This window comes from Pieris brassicae, chromosome 3 (genome assembly GCF_905147105.1).
Source record: "Pieris brassicae chromosome 3, ilPieBrab1.1, whole genome shotgun sequence".
Lineage (NCBI taxonomy): Eukaryota > Metazoa > Arthropoda > Insecta > Lepidoptera > Pieridae > Pieris > Pieris brassicae.
In genome coordinates, this window is record NC_059667.1 from 13,855,526 (window position 1) to 13,870,501 (window position 14,976).

General features: G+C 30.5%; 1 protein-coding gene across 2 annotated transcripts in view; it reads left to right on the plus strand.

Moving 5' to 3' along the window:
* The window catches only part of LOC123706752 (A disintegrin and metalloproteinase with thrombospondin motifs 7-like), a 65,148-nt gene that overhangs the window by 27,751 nt on the left and 22,421 nt on the right, over positions 1-14,976 (plus strand). For both annotated transcript variants that reach the window (XM_045656139.1, XM_045656140.1), the window contains exons 3-4: positions 3,608-3,827; positions 14,114-14,276. In XM_045656139.1, the coding sequence (XP_045512095.1) occupies positions 3,608-3,827; positions 14,114-14,276 (383 nt within the window). The remainder of the gene's footprint in view (positions 1-3,607; positions 3,828-14,113; positions 14,277-14,976) is intronic.

Genomic DNA, 14,976 nt, shown 5'->3' on the forward strand with positions numbered 1-14,976 from the left:
GGAGAAAAGTGAATCTTGGCCAGTGACGTACTGCGTGACGTTAAGCTGTCAATTGTCATATGCACGCGCGGATACAGATAATACGATACTTATCCTAGAGTTAATGTAATTAATAAATTCATCTTACAGAAATAAGAGCTATAGTAACTGAAATGTAAAGATCATTTTAAACAACCAATACATTTTTTGATACATAAAATGTGAAAGAAATATTAAAAGTGGTAGTCTTAAGCAAATAGTTACGCACCATATCGTGTGCCACGGAAATTAATTTGTTCTTGTCACACGAAACTTAAGTCCTTAGTTTACTTACTCCGATTATATACATATATAGTACAGTGCATGATGTAACTGTTTTTATCTCTAGAAGACGTAGTAGGTATCTTTCTGGCTAACGATTTATAGCAAGAATATTTACCTTTGTCCGGTCATAAGATTTTTCCATGTCGGGAGCTAATTGTGATGGAGCTGTACCTAAGAGGTCACCCTGAGTTTCCTATTAGCTAAATTGCTATTCATGAAGACAATTAGGTCTTGGTTAGATATAACGCGATGAAATGTAAGTAACAATCAATACTATAAAACATATCTCCATGAAAAAATTCGTGTCCATGCATTCAGCAAATCATCAGTCAAATGTGTGACTGATCACAGATAATGGGCCAACCAAGGACATCAAAATGTAATCTGAAAGTCATATCAACGACAACGTTTTAATTAAGCATAAATCCGTTAATCAAATGCATAGTTTATTCTCAGTATCTATTCGCACAGTAGGAACAAGTATAATTAACGTGTTTGTATCGTTGTAAGTGAAATGTATATCGCATGTCTATGTTTTTGTTATAAATGTCCACCCACGGTCGGCGCTCCAAACTGGTCCCGGTCGGCGGGGGGCGGCACCAAGTAATAGACAATAATTGATGCAAACGCCCAAAGCTAAACAGCCCACGCCGCCTAAAACTAATCTCATTACGATTTAGAGATATCATCATTACCCCAAAACCTCTTAATGTTTTTTTGAGACACACCAAAATGCCAAGTGACTAAGCATTGTTGCATTGCATTTGGTAGATGAGTTTGTTACACCTACAATATGTGTTGTAGAAAATAACATTGTTATTTTTTTTTGTAATTTGGCAAAGATTTGAGATACTTCGCTTAATAGTGCACCGACCGTGTAATTGGATAACATATATAATATCGTTTAAAGAGTTATTGGATTGTCGTTTTTTTTTGTAGACTGGTTCGAGGCCAATATAAGTCGATACCTGTGTGGCCATCTCTCGCTAGTTACCGAGTGTCGAGTGTCTAGCGCGTGTGCTGACTAGACAATCGTACCTATTTCTTAGGAAATTGTCCAGCCGAGTTTAAAATTGTAAGAATCTGTGATAAAAGAAGCAGAACGAATACCGATGTATCAGTTACAATGGTTGGCGCTTAAATTTCTTAAGTATTTTGTGTCACGGTTAAAAGACCGTGAGACGAAATACGAATACTTTCTATAGACTTTTCTTTGTGTAATATGAGATCAGTGTCGACGGCATGTTGGCCCTTAAGCTAACGTGTATAATGTGTTTCTTAAAATTTTCACTGGTGACTTCTTTTTTATGGTTGGCAAAGGTACTTTTAATAAATATAAATGTGTCGTTCACTATTGCAAAATTCTATTGATTATTTAGAATAGTACAATCATTTTATTGGATGGTTGAATGTTTGCAAATATTTCACTCAAAAACTACAAAAAGGATGTTAATGTATCTTGCGGTAGTAATAGAAGGCGCATATATCTAAATATACATATGAAAATTTTCCTTTTTCTGTTTTGATAGACAGAACAATTTTACAACTGTTTCTTTGCGCTGATTAGCAAGAGTCCAAATCTGGACTTACGATAAAATGAAAATATCTATAAATCCATAAAACATAAAATTATTAAAAGATAAAAAATAAGGATATCACCCGTACGCGCGCTGTCAAAAGAAAGTCAAAAGAAGCTTTTGTAATATTCCACTGAAATTAAATTACTTTCGTAAATCCATAATTTTCTTAACAGTGATCTAATATACAAGCCTCGACATTGACCCTCACAACGCTCTTAGTATTCATAACGATTGCGAAGTTGACATTTATTGTTTTATTAACCCCTGACTACACTACATACGTAATTAATTCACTTTTTACTCTGTGGAGCGTATTTACTTCTTATTCCCGGTCCATATTGCGGTAACGCTTTTAAATAGGATTTCGGTTCATTACCATACTTGGAAATTTGATAAAAGCCGAATGAGTCTTAAGAACGAATTATATTAAACTCAAATTTGATTCATATTGAATACGAATACTTTTTTATTTTCACAAAACGGGCCTATGATTTTAATTAGAATATTCAAAAACGAGACTTAAGGCGAACTGTGACTCTCATGTATATCATATATGTTTTTCATCAACAACACCATACTCGAAATATTTATATTTACAATGAGCATGTACTAGAAAAAACATTACTGGTGTAGCTAAACATATTAAGCTTATAATGAGCCAACGCAATACCATTTTATGTACTTCTTAATTGGCCTATTAAAATAGTGTATAAAATCAAGGTCTCGAATTTAACCTTTAGGTGTTTATAGCAGAATATAACTTTTTCTAGGATTGACCTTCTTCAAGGTTTTCTATGCAAATATATTAAACTTTTATGGACTGCCAAATGACTTTACTTTCTAAATATACTCTGGTACTATGCTTGCAAAAGATACTACACATAATTACTTCATGTAATTCGAATTATAAATTACTATATTAATTATTATTGGAATTGTCTCAATTAAACAAGATAGACACGCCATCTTGAGTATTAAATACATGTTTGATACCTGAAACACACATTTTATATGTGTACGTCAGAGACTAACAAGTAACGACAATGTTTTTTTTATATAACGTGATATATACACTTTTCTGTGTTTGTATTTTAATGTATATTCAATTTAGTTACATAACTGGCTTTTTGATTGAGATTTCAAAAAAATATTTAACACAAAATAAGTTTCAAATATACTTTACCAACACATAAATTATAATATATTTTATACTAAAATGTTTACCTAAATACTTTAGAAAATTTGAGTGAGAATTGCAAAGAGCCTTTATTATTAGAAATTAAACAGTTAATGTAGAGAACCTGTCGTTCTGTCTTCATTTATAAATAATATGCAACATTGCTTAAAAGCATCAAATTACATAGATGGAGTGATCACTTGCACAATCACTCACTAAACATTAGACAAATATCAGCACTTACTGTGTCATATTTTTCTATGTTATCCGCTTTTCTTGGAAAGCCCTGTCATGTACAATATTAGGTGACATACATATATATACTTAATTTGTGATTTTAATTTGATTAAATGAGCACTTTTCGTGTTATACAAATTATAGATACATAAACAAATTTGTTTTGATAAAATAAATTTTATATTTAAAGCATTCTTAAAAATAAATGTTATTCTCCTGTGTACTAGCTACGTGTCCTAAAGTAAGTAAGTGGTTACCCAAAGGCGTTAAATTAACCAATGCCTCTCGCTCTATTTTAATTTTTTTCCAGGTATCTACTCCCACAAACACCTGGATACATCAGCTGTGGAGGTGGTGACCCCGGTAAAGGTGAGCCGGGATGGTGAGCTGGTCTCCCATATCCTTGATCACTCACATGCACACGGGCACGCTCGCGCACGACGCGACCTCCAGGGCTTAGACCATAACCTACCACATGCGGTGCATTACAACCTTACACTTGGTGGACGGGAACTGAGGCTGGACCTTAGGTAAGAGAAATTATTTTTAATCTATAGCAGGATTTCATACTAACAGGCAGCTTTCACTCGTGTAATGCCTGTCTTAGTACGGTATTAAATTTTGTACGCCGATAATTTCAACAATATTATATATAGATAAAATGTATATATTATAAAAATAAATCTTTATTTTACCGGATTACATAGATCTTTATGAATTCATTATTTTCGAATTAAGTAAGGACTCTTTATTTTAATTGTAAACTCAATGTAACTCGATTTAATAACATGTCATCCAATCATATACTCTCTGTACAACTATCTATAATGCTAGAAAAGAGCAGTCCCTTCAACGTCTTTATGCTATTATAGATTGTTGGTTATTTATTATCATTTGGGGAGGATCAGAAATATGCAAGCAACGAGTAAATTTATTAGAACAGTCATGTCGAATTTATGGTATTTAAAGTTGTGTAACACAAATACATACAATTCAGTACTAAATACTTTGACAGTTACGTATAGTCATGCTTATTGAAGGATAAAGTGCACTGATACAATCATATTATGTTTCTAGATAATATTGCAACGATAGCACGTATCAGTTTCGATAATTCCTCTTAAATCTGTGAGATCAGTGACCAGTATATGTTGATAACATATAATATATCATAATTGTCGCACTATTATCTAACAACTGATAAGTGAGGCCATGTGAAAATGTAAACGACATGACGCTATCTTTTTTATCACTATTTTGTTAATATTTGCGAATATAATACGACTTAATTAAAGAATAAAGAGTTTATTTCTGGAACGATGCTGCGATAACTTATTTTCAGTGATAAAAAACACATTTTCACTCCAATAAAAATAATTTTATTCCATTTACTTCTCCGGACGAATATTTTTTTTAAAGAATAGGTTTGTTAATATTTGTATTTAATAAGCAGTACTTCAACCCGTTGTTTAATTAACAGTGAAAACCTTATCATCTGTACGAGTGCCGAATCAAACTCGTGTTAATTATGATAGACATAAACAGTTTACACTTAGAAGAATTAGAACGCAAATCATCAACACTACACGTGCTGATGATTCAACGATTGACGATTGACTCAAGTGATTCCAACAAACAGCATTAAAGTACGACCTTTAGTGTGTGTACTTGTCAATTGTCACTATCTTTAAATAAAGTTTAATTTAAACGAAAACATTATAAAGATGTACACATCCTAATTTATATTTACATAGGTAACTCATCTGCATATCAAAATAGACACAAATGTATTAGTATCGTATTTCATCTAGGTATGAATCTGATTTTTATAAAAAGTTTTATTCAAAATACACATTATACTCATCCGGTTTATAAAAATGATATAATTGCAATGTTTTTATAGCGCCGATGCTTATCATTTTCGATTGATCGCACGCCCACGAAGGTTAACGAATGGGATTCTATAAAACTTTAATAGGAATAATAAATCATTCGGCGCTAACAAACGATCTATGATATTGTTTTCATTCAACTGATTATTAACAGCTCATGTTACTGGCCTTTGATAAAGGACGTGTTCATAAGTTATTTTATAGTCTGCTTACACTCCTAATATTTTATAACTATCGCTTTGTCTATGATCTGGTTTAAGGGGTAATTATCACCTTTCTTTGTACACTTGAAGAAGAGGAAGAAAATGGCGTTTTACGTTGCTCGTCAGTTATGCGTAATATTTGTGTCACAAGATTGTAAAATTCACTTAATAAAGGAAAACTTATAGGACTTTATTTATTAATATTTAACTGTATATACTAAATCTCTGACTTCAAGTTAAGTCTGTATTTTGATCATAACAAATTGATTTAGCATTGAACAAAACTTATTTTCTGCATTTCTGACTTGGCTTAGAATGTCAATACAATTACGAATATTACTTATGCTCAAAGGAAATTACTATTACTACAAGAAACAGCATTTAAATTGCTCAATAATATTAGTGTCAGCTGGCATTTAGTTCGATAGGCGAACAATAACACGTTTATCAATAATCGACCATTTAAGCTGGCGTATATATAGACAAACCAGAAATAGTAGAAGAGATATATCACTTCTATTAGTTTTTTATAAGGAGTGCACAGATTAAAAGCTCAAACAATGTTTATCAACTCTTGAAAACTTAAACGAAAGAAGCTTTATATAGGATAAAAGCTGCAGTTCGTAAAATATATATTATATCGAATATCCGCTAATTTATTTGTAAAATAAGATTCCATAGATCGTAAAAGACCTTGAGACGATTGCATCGGTACCATTGAACAGATTCTGAGAAACATAACTGAATCCGTCTGAGGTGAACCTCAATTCTCAATCCTTTCAATTCCTCTGAGGTGAATTAAAATAAATAAAAGTTAAATCCTACTGTGCTTTTAAAGTCAACAATGTAGGACATCTGAGACTAAATTCTTCTTATAAGATATTAATTTCTTTCAAGATGTTGGCTACTCGCCTAACGGTCTATACTATATGTGAAATCGTGAACAGTTACTATAAATCTAAGCTATTTCGAGACATTTTAACAGTGAAACATTTCTATTAGTGAATTTGCAAGAATTAATTCTTATTAAATTCGCGAACTCTATCCGGTGGATGCAATATTTTAGGATGCCTGCAATAAACTGATCTTATATTTTCGTCTTATAAATAATTATGAAATAGCGACAACACAATTTCTAATAATATTTGGTTTTGGGTAATACTGATAATATCTCGTTGTTATAATTATAGTGTTAGCATAGCGAATTTAAACGTTGTTAATTGGGGTTTGAATGCATCATGCGTTAACAATTTTTCTTTTAATTTTTCTTCATCAACTTGTAAAGTGAGGAAAAATATAACGAGGTAATCGCCATCTTAGAAACACGTATAACATGAGAGCCGGGAGGCTGATCCTTTGATTTATATATATTTAAGAAATATATCACAAAGAGACAGTTGTCTTAACAATATCAATTATTAAAAATAAGTCACTTGCCGTTAAAAAAGTTAAGTTCCTCAAAAAAAACAATGCAAAATACTATATTATAAACCGAACCAATATAAGCATTACAAATAATACATATGTGTACCAATACTATATTTCGTAATACATTGTTCAGGAAGAAGTTAAATATGTGTTGATATATGCGGGCAGCCTTACACATTGTGTTGGTTTGCGGTATTTGTGAAAAACGATTAACGCATTCCCAGAGGCATATATATCCTATATGTAACCATATAAGGTAGTAGGTGGGGTGTAATATTCATTAAATTTTTAAATATATATCTACTTATAATTTAATCGCAGTTTAACTATTGACATAGACATACAAAACTTTAGTTCCTAAAACTCCACCCGAGTTACACAATTTAATACCTAGAGAGTTCTAACCTTAGATATAATGAATTCCTAATCTGGACCCGACAGCATTCCTGCAGATAATGCAATAAACGAAAAGATAAAATCAACATAGTGGTTAGATTAACTGGACACGTCTGACCTACAAAGAATACCTTCCCCAAATTATTATGTGGGGCTTGCGACTATTTTAAACCTTATTGGAAACAAAATAGTTATATACTTTGTTTCCTATAATGGTGGCTTCTAAGGAAAAAAATCTTTCTTATTTGTATTCGCTTAATTATATATGGATTGATCTGGCCTAGAACAAGTCAAAAACGCTTAACAATTAATGTAGATATATAATTAATTATTTTTACCTTAAACAAATTATTAATTTGACTTTTATTTATTTATTAAATCATATGTTATAAAAATTTCTACAGTTTACTTAAGAGCTAATGTTATAAAATATAAGATAGTGGAAGAATATAAAACAGTGGACCACTTACAAAAAATATTACTTTTCCAAAAGAGAAAAAAAATATCTACTTTAACTTAATAATTACTGTAATAATACTTATTCACTCAATGCATTTTAGTTTAAATTATTTTATACAGTTTAAGTATCAACTTCACTTTATACTGGCGGTTATAAAATACAAATAAAATAAGTAAAACTGATAAATGATTGGCAAAACCGTACCTTAACACATTAAACTTTTAAAATTATAAACTGTTATTAATTTAATGTACGCAGAATAGCGTTCATTAATAAAACTCAGGATACCCTTTTGACAATATAATTCGCGAGTTTCACGAGGTTTAATGATTTATTGGTTTTATGTTTTATTTATATTTCTGATTTACTTATCTTAAATCTTTTTGTAAATGTAGATTAGATAATAAAACGCATTCAGCTGCATTCAGAGTCCATTGACCTAAACAACCAAACCTTTCTTATTAATTTGGGTTTATATTATTTCATATTAAATTTATAATTCTGCCATATTTCTACTCATTTCATTTGGAGTATTGGACTATTATTTATCGGTTTACGTTATTGATATAAAAATATAATTAGTTTCGCATAAGTATCACAATACAGTTTAACTTTCATAATACTTTATTGCAAGCAATCAATTTATATTCTCTTAATTGATAATTTAGCAGTAAACATGAATATTGGTAGGCAACGAACTTAAATACTGGATCTACATCAACGCCAGGCATTTGAACTCGTTCATAATTTATACTTAGGCAATACTGAAACATTTTATACTTAATATTATCTTGTTTACGTTCATATATACGAAGTTCTTACATTATTTAGAAAACCTAATTGCTGAAAATCACTTGAAAAGTCGAGTTAATTAAAAATTTAAAAAAATTTAAAAATAAGATTTACTACTAAGTATTTTTCTTTCTTAACCGTGCTTTTCCTATAATACCTTTATGTAACGCTAAGACATCTTTAGTCAAAAGTGTGTTGGGTGAGAGTCATAGATCACGTGTCACAATATCACCCTAACCATACCTCTCTTCTCTACTTATCTCATGGCACTCTTTACATATAACGTTTCGACGTACTGTTTATTCACACGAAAACCTGTGGTACAATTTTATAATTTGAATATAATTATTATATAATAGGTATATGTATCAATATACTTAATAAAAGTCTCTCACTGAAAACCTTGCCCTCATAAAGAGTCTTATATGGTCATATACGCGGATTTTCTCAATTCAATCTATCAATAATCATTTAAACGACCTCAATTGTAGCACGGAGGTGTCAAGGTCCAATATAAGGACAGATTAGATCGGATTCATTGAGTTATGCGGTTGTTGCAGTAAGATCAAAGATGTACCGCGGAAGCCAGTTTTCGTCTGCAATCGTTTCTTGGAAATCTCGCTATGCTATCACTCGTTCACAAGTCACTACTCAAGTGACCAACACGCACCGCTACTGAGAAACTATGCACTCTGTGTACGCATTTCTAAACAGTCTGCACTTTTAATAGTTCTATGCAAAAAGTAGACATGGTCTGGTATGGCCTCATTTTTCAACTCACTAAACTTGTGTAAATATCTTGTTAATTATATATATATATAATCATAAATATATATATATAATATAAAAGATACTTTCTTCAACTTATAGTATAAACTTTATAACACGCATGCGCTCAGGTTAAAGTATGTAAGGGTCAGCCTTTACTGGGACATTTGGGAAACATACTTCTGCTACTGGTTTATTCATGAATCAGAAACATGAAACTATGGCCGCGACTGCCTGTTTTAAAAGTTCTAAGTATACAAACGGCAAGAAGGTTTTATACTAAGATTATTATACACAAAAGTCTTCCATACGTAAACATTGCTATTATTATTTTAATAAATAATCTAATCCCCATAGATGGCGGGAAGCGAATGTATATTTTAAACATTACTATTATATAAATTAAGGTTTAGAAAGTAAACTTATTTTAAGGTTTATTAAAAAACTAAACACAAATATCTATGGAAGTGGTTGGCAAAACTTTGTATTTATTAAAGAAAAAATCACGTCTGACATGACCTCACTTGATAGACTATCTGATTGAGTAGACGGTGTATCATGCATTTTTATGACGGGAGACAAAAACTTGACAATTTGAAAGTCGCCGCATGATCGGACACACTTCATGAATATTTATGGGTAATTTATAATTAATGGTAAATGCAGAAAATTGTGAAAGAAGGTCATCCTGAAAAGTCGTGTTGCGAATTGAAACAATTTTCCTTTATTGTGTGCAATTAAGTACACACAATTTTGCTAATGTTTTTGCATTTTACGTTGTTTGAACTCGTAACCGCAACACTGCGTAGCACGTAACAAACATAATTCGAAATTTAATTAATTTTTTATATATAGGCGCAGAGTAAATTCTTAAAAAACACATCAATTGAAGCCTTCTTATAGGTTATATATATATATATATATATATGTAATTACTAATAGTTAATTTGTTAAAGCAAGTTTTCCATTCGTTAAATGTACTTAACACTTATCGAGTTTAAGATAATGGTAATTATTATCTGCGTGTAATTTTCTTAGTGATTTTCAAAACTGACTAAAGCAGTTATACTATGGGTTAAAGAGTAAAATGTTTCCAGTTAATGGCAGTGTAGAACTAATAGTTAGTAAATCGGCATCGTTTATAATAAATTTTCTCGTTGGCAACACTAATGTTAGACGTTATTTGTGGCAAGTCGTTGGGTTAACTTTACATAAGATTGAATTTTTACATTACTAATTAGATACGTATTTAAAATCATTAATTATTTTTTTAATAACGAGATATGACTTGACGAGAATGACTTAAAATTTGTATTTGTGGGCGATATCATCCTACACAAACCCATACAATTTTGCAAGTCATATGTTATAATCGTATGTTCATATATTAGATATTTAATTATACTCAGTAGGTATACGGAAAATGGTCTAATTATTTATCTATTCTTTGGTACGTAGGTACACAAACACAGATAAAAGATACTAATGGTTAGAAAAATAAACGTTTTAAATTAGCAATTAGCTTACATTACAAACTATTTGATCTTGTAAAACACTTATTTTAAATTTATAAACAGTTTTCTATAATCCATTTTTATTAATTCTAATTAAACCTAATCATGTATGTATAATTATAAATCATTAGATCCGATGTTAATTCTCTGATTTAAAATTAAGCTTTGCGTGTAAGTGAATTGAAATGTTTATCTACTAAAATAAAATAAAGAGAGTGTTATAAAAAGTAAAAACAATTTTTTACCGTTATTTGAGGTTTTGTAAGAACTATCTGGAATGTATTTACATAAATTATAAGCATCTTTTAAAAATGATATATTGCCGTAAGAATTCAATTAGAGCTGCTCATGCCTTGAGAGTAAAGACCTCGTAAAAGTACAATAAAATAAAAGATCGCAAGCTCAAACCGCATTCCAATTTCCTTTTTAGCATTGTAATCAGTTAGTAGAGCAAACTAGAAATCCTTAAACACAAACTAGGCAAAAACTATTGTCTTGTTTATACCACTATAATTTCAATTGTAACGTGTGGTGGCTATATTTGGGTTTACGTGCTATCAATAACTCCTAAAGAGGTTGTATGAAACTTTAATGTTCATTAACATTGTACTTACAAGCGACCGAAACCCTTTATTACAGTCGATGGCCACGACATCAATTATTTTAGAATTGAAGCTTACTTATTACGTCTTGGTGTTGTAATTATATATCAAAGATTTTGATCCAATTTATATATATATATATATATATATATATATATATCTATGTTTATATTTTACGTTAAAATATTACTGCAGATAACAGTAGCATCAGAAAGTAGCTTAAAGCAATCGACAGACAAAATTGCTTTTGTGTGATTTTGGTCTTTTGGAGATTATTGTCCATTTATAGTTTCTAACATCATTTAAAATTATATTAAAGTTCGGACTCATAGGGTGCCCCCTAGAGTCCCTTATCAGACTATGATTAGGCCACACGGCACAAGGGCCTTTGACCTTGACAGAAGGTTTGAAGTAAATTATGGTAAGATGTATGATTTTAGGGTAAATACTACTAACTTTGACTGTGAGACTAGACTAGACAAATGTATCAAGACGTCAGATTATGATTATTTTACTACTGTGTAACCATCATACGATGTCTTAGCAACACATAAACAGTCTAGACGTAAACAATTCTCGTAAAAATAATATTCTTTTTTGTAAAGCCACAACAAAGGCACTTCTCAAAATAGTATACCCAAAAAACCGCTGGAAATCTGGACTAATGCCATGCATTTGACGTTTTTGCAAATGTTTATAATTATTAATGATCATGATGCGTTGTTTCATTGTTAATTTTATTTTAATTTAATTTAATGCAATTCATTGCAATTTAATGCGGAAATAAAATTTGTCCCGTCAGTATTTCTTTGGTTATTATAGCCAATCAATCGAAACAAAACCACAGTATCCTAAATGTCCAAAAACTCTAACAATGATTCCTCTCTCTGATAATTATAGACACGTTTCTGGGGCAAGTATATTTGCTTCCGTTAATTGCCGTAATGAGCTTTATATTGTTTATTTAGGGGCCTCTTAATTTGTTTGCCTATCGATTGAGCGCACTTGCTCAAGGATATTTCCGTGTTAGAATCTCACTGGACTCACACTTGGAATTACTGCCTTTCATATGTCAAAGTGAGTTGAGAATATTTGATTTAGGAATAATATTTTATATCGAAATTACAGTCCTCCGTGTGTGAAATTATAGATGAGAAATTTCTTGGTAAAAAATCGTAAACAATAATATTTAAAAAAATATTTAAAAAAACAAACAGCTACAGAAATCTAAATATGAAGACGGTTGTAGTACCTACCATAGATATTTTCATGATTACCGAAGTTTACGTCAAGTATTTACAATAATAATAAATACCTATTGAAATATATAAATATATATATTTGAAAAATAATCGTCCTAGATATAATGAGTAGGCAATTGAATATCCCTTTTCTTTTTCTTTAAATGAATTCCGAGACCTCAATACCCACAGAGTGCTCACTCAATAAATCTTCTCGCTAAGAAACCTACTTTTTGTGTTCAAGCATAGAGGACAGATTCTTTGGACGATATGCTTTCAAAATGCAATTTATTGCCCACAGAAAACATTTTTCAAAGTTCGACGAGTTTGTACTGAAATTAAAACCCGATGGTTATTTATGTTTATGGGTGTGAAGTTGGCATACAAAAGGAACAAACAATACGTCGTTTATTCCCGGCTCGAATATTTGAATATTGTGTAATTACGGTTGTGAATATTAATGGCTACGTATGTGGAAATATGTACAGAATTCTTTACTATATAAATTATACACAAAAGCAATGTTTCACACTAGATTTTTTGAAAACTGATTTTTTTATATTTCATGTTAAGAAGCCGACGATTTACGGCAGATGTGACTCGCTATCGAAAATAAGATGTGTAGGGAAATAGTCACGTGATGAAGCGTGAGCTTATGTCATTCCTATGTTGTTGTGGAGGGTCACAAATCAATCAAAAATACTCAATTGAGTAAAATACTTTATTACGTCGAAATTGCTAAAATATTTTGGCATACGTATAGAGTTTCGTAAACACCTATATACATAAACAATAGTGTATGTTCTTCATCAACGTCATAAGTAAAAACTAGTAAGAAATAAATCAAATAGGTTTATTAGCAATTAGTCTTAATAATATAATAGTTTAAGTAATTCCAAATACAGTTTTACGATACGATAATAAAATGAAAGCATGTTCTGCTTCGTAAATTAAAATTAAGTGAACTTTCTAATTTTGTCGGCTTATTTCAATAACCTCTGATTGGAATCAAATGCTAATTCAATACTGACCTATATCTGTACAAGTTTATTAAAGTTTTATTGCTCCATAAAAAACCGCATTATATTGCTAAAAATTATCATGTTTTACGATTGGTCTGTTCTAAATATATTCATAGATTTGATTTGATTTACTGCACGTTTTATATTCTGATAATGTAACTGTGTTTGCAAAGTATTAAAATCTACACTTATCAATATTATTAAAGGTCCACTGACAGAGGAACATTTTTAAATATATTTTTAATTGTTATTATGTACAGCGTAGGTTAAGATTATATAAATGTAATACATAAATATCTATTTTATAACGTCTTCAATTTAATTTATTTTCAATCTTAATGTGTATACATCATGATCTTATTAAACCTACAGACATTAAAAGATTTATGTGTTATAACTTCAAGTTATATACGAATATATTTTTTGTATTATTAATTTAATTACTTTTTTAAATATATATATACTTCATCTCACAGTTTCTTTATCTATTGTCCACAGGCCGTCAGTAGCATTTATCACACCAGCTATGATCGTGGAGCGGCATAGCACGCACGGGCGCATAAGATCGCCGCCAAACGAATTGTCTACCTCCTGCCACTACACAGGCTCCATACGGGGACAACCTTCCTCGAAGATCGCTATCTCTGCTTGCGATGGACTTGTAAGTATTATCTACACTCTAAGTTATAATGATGATAAACGTTGTGTCTAGTAAATTGGTAAAGCCAAGTTCAAATCAAAACCGGTAAGGTATTATATTATGTATTCTATTTACAACAGTGAGAACTACTCAAATGTTTAGTACCTCTTATTGTCAATATCTAAAACAGTGTAATTGCACCGTTTAAACTGATATTTTACACCACAGCATAAATACAAATTGCCACAATAGATAAAGAGTATTTTGGTTAAAAGTGGAAACAGACTATTTATTTTTTATGAATGGTTGTTCATGTATTTTAACATTTTCTTTTTTTTACTAGAGCTGTCTTGTTAGTGATAATATTTAAGTTTAATATTTAATTTTGATAGAAAAAAGCATTTCAGTAAAATCTAGCCCTAAAGATAAAATAGTCGTCGTATGTAAACTACAATTACTATTGGGCCACTTGCTATAATGCTCTTAATTTTTTAAGTGTAATGTAAATGTAATTCTTAGTCAAAAATATAATAAACAATATATTACTGGCCGTACTCGTTGTTAATTTTTTTCATACAATAGGTATGCTTATGAGTTCTTTAACTTTACAAGTAATTTATGGGTCTCCGACAAGCATTACGGAGAACATTATATTTTTTAGTCTTAACAATCGCGAATTTAAAGGAAAAAATACTTACCTCAGACTGTAATGAAGAATTAT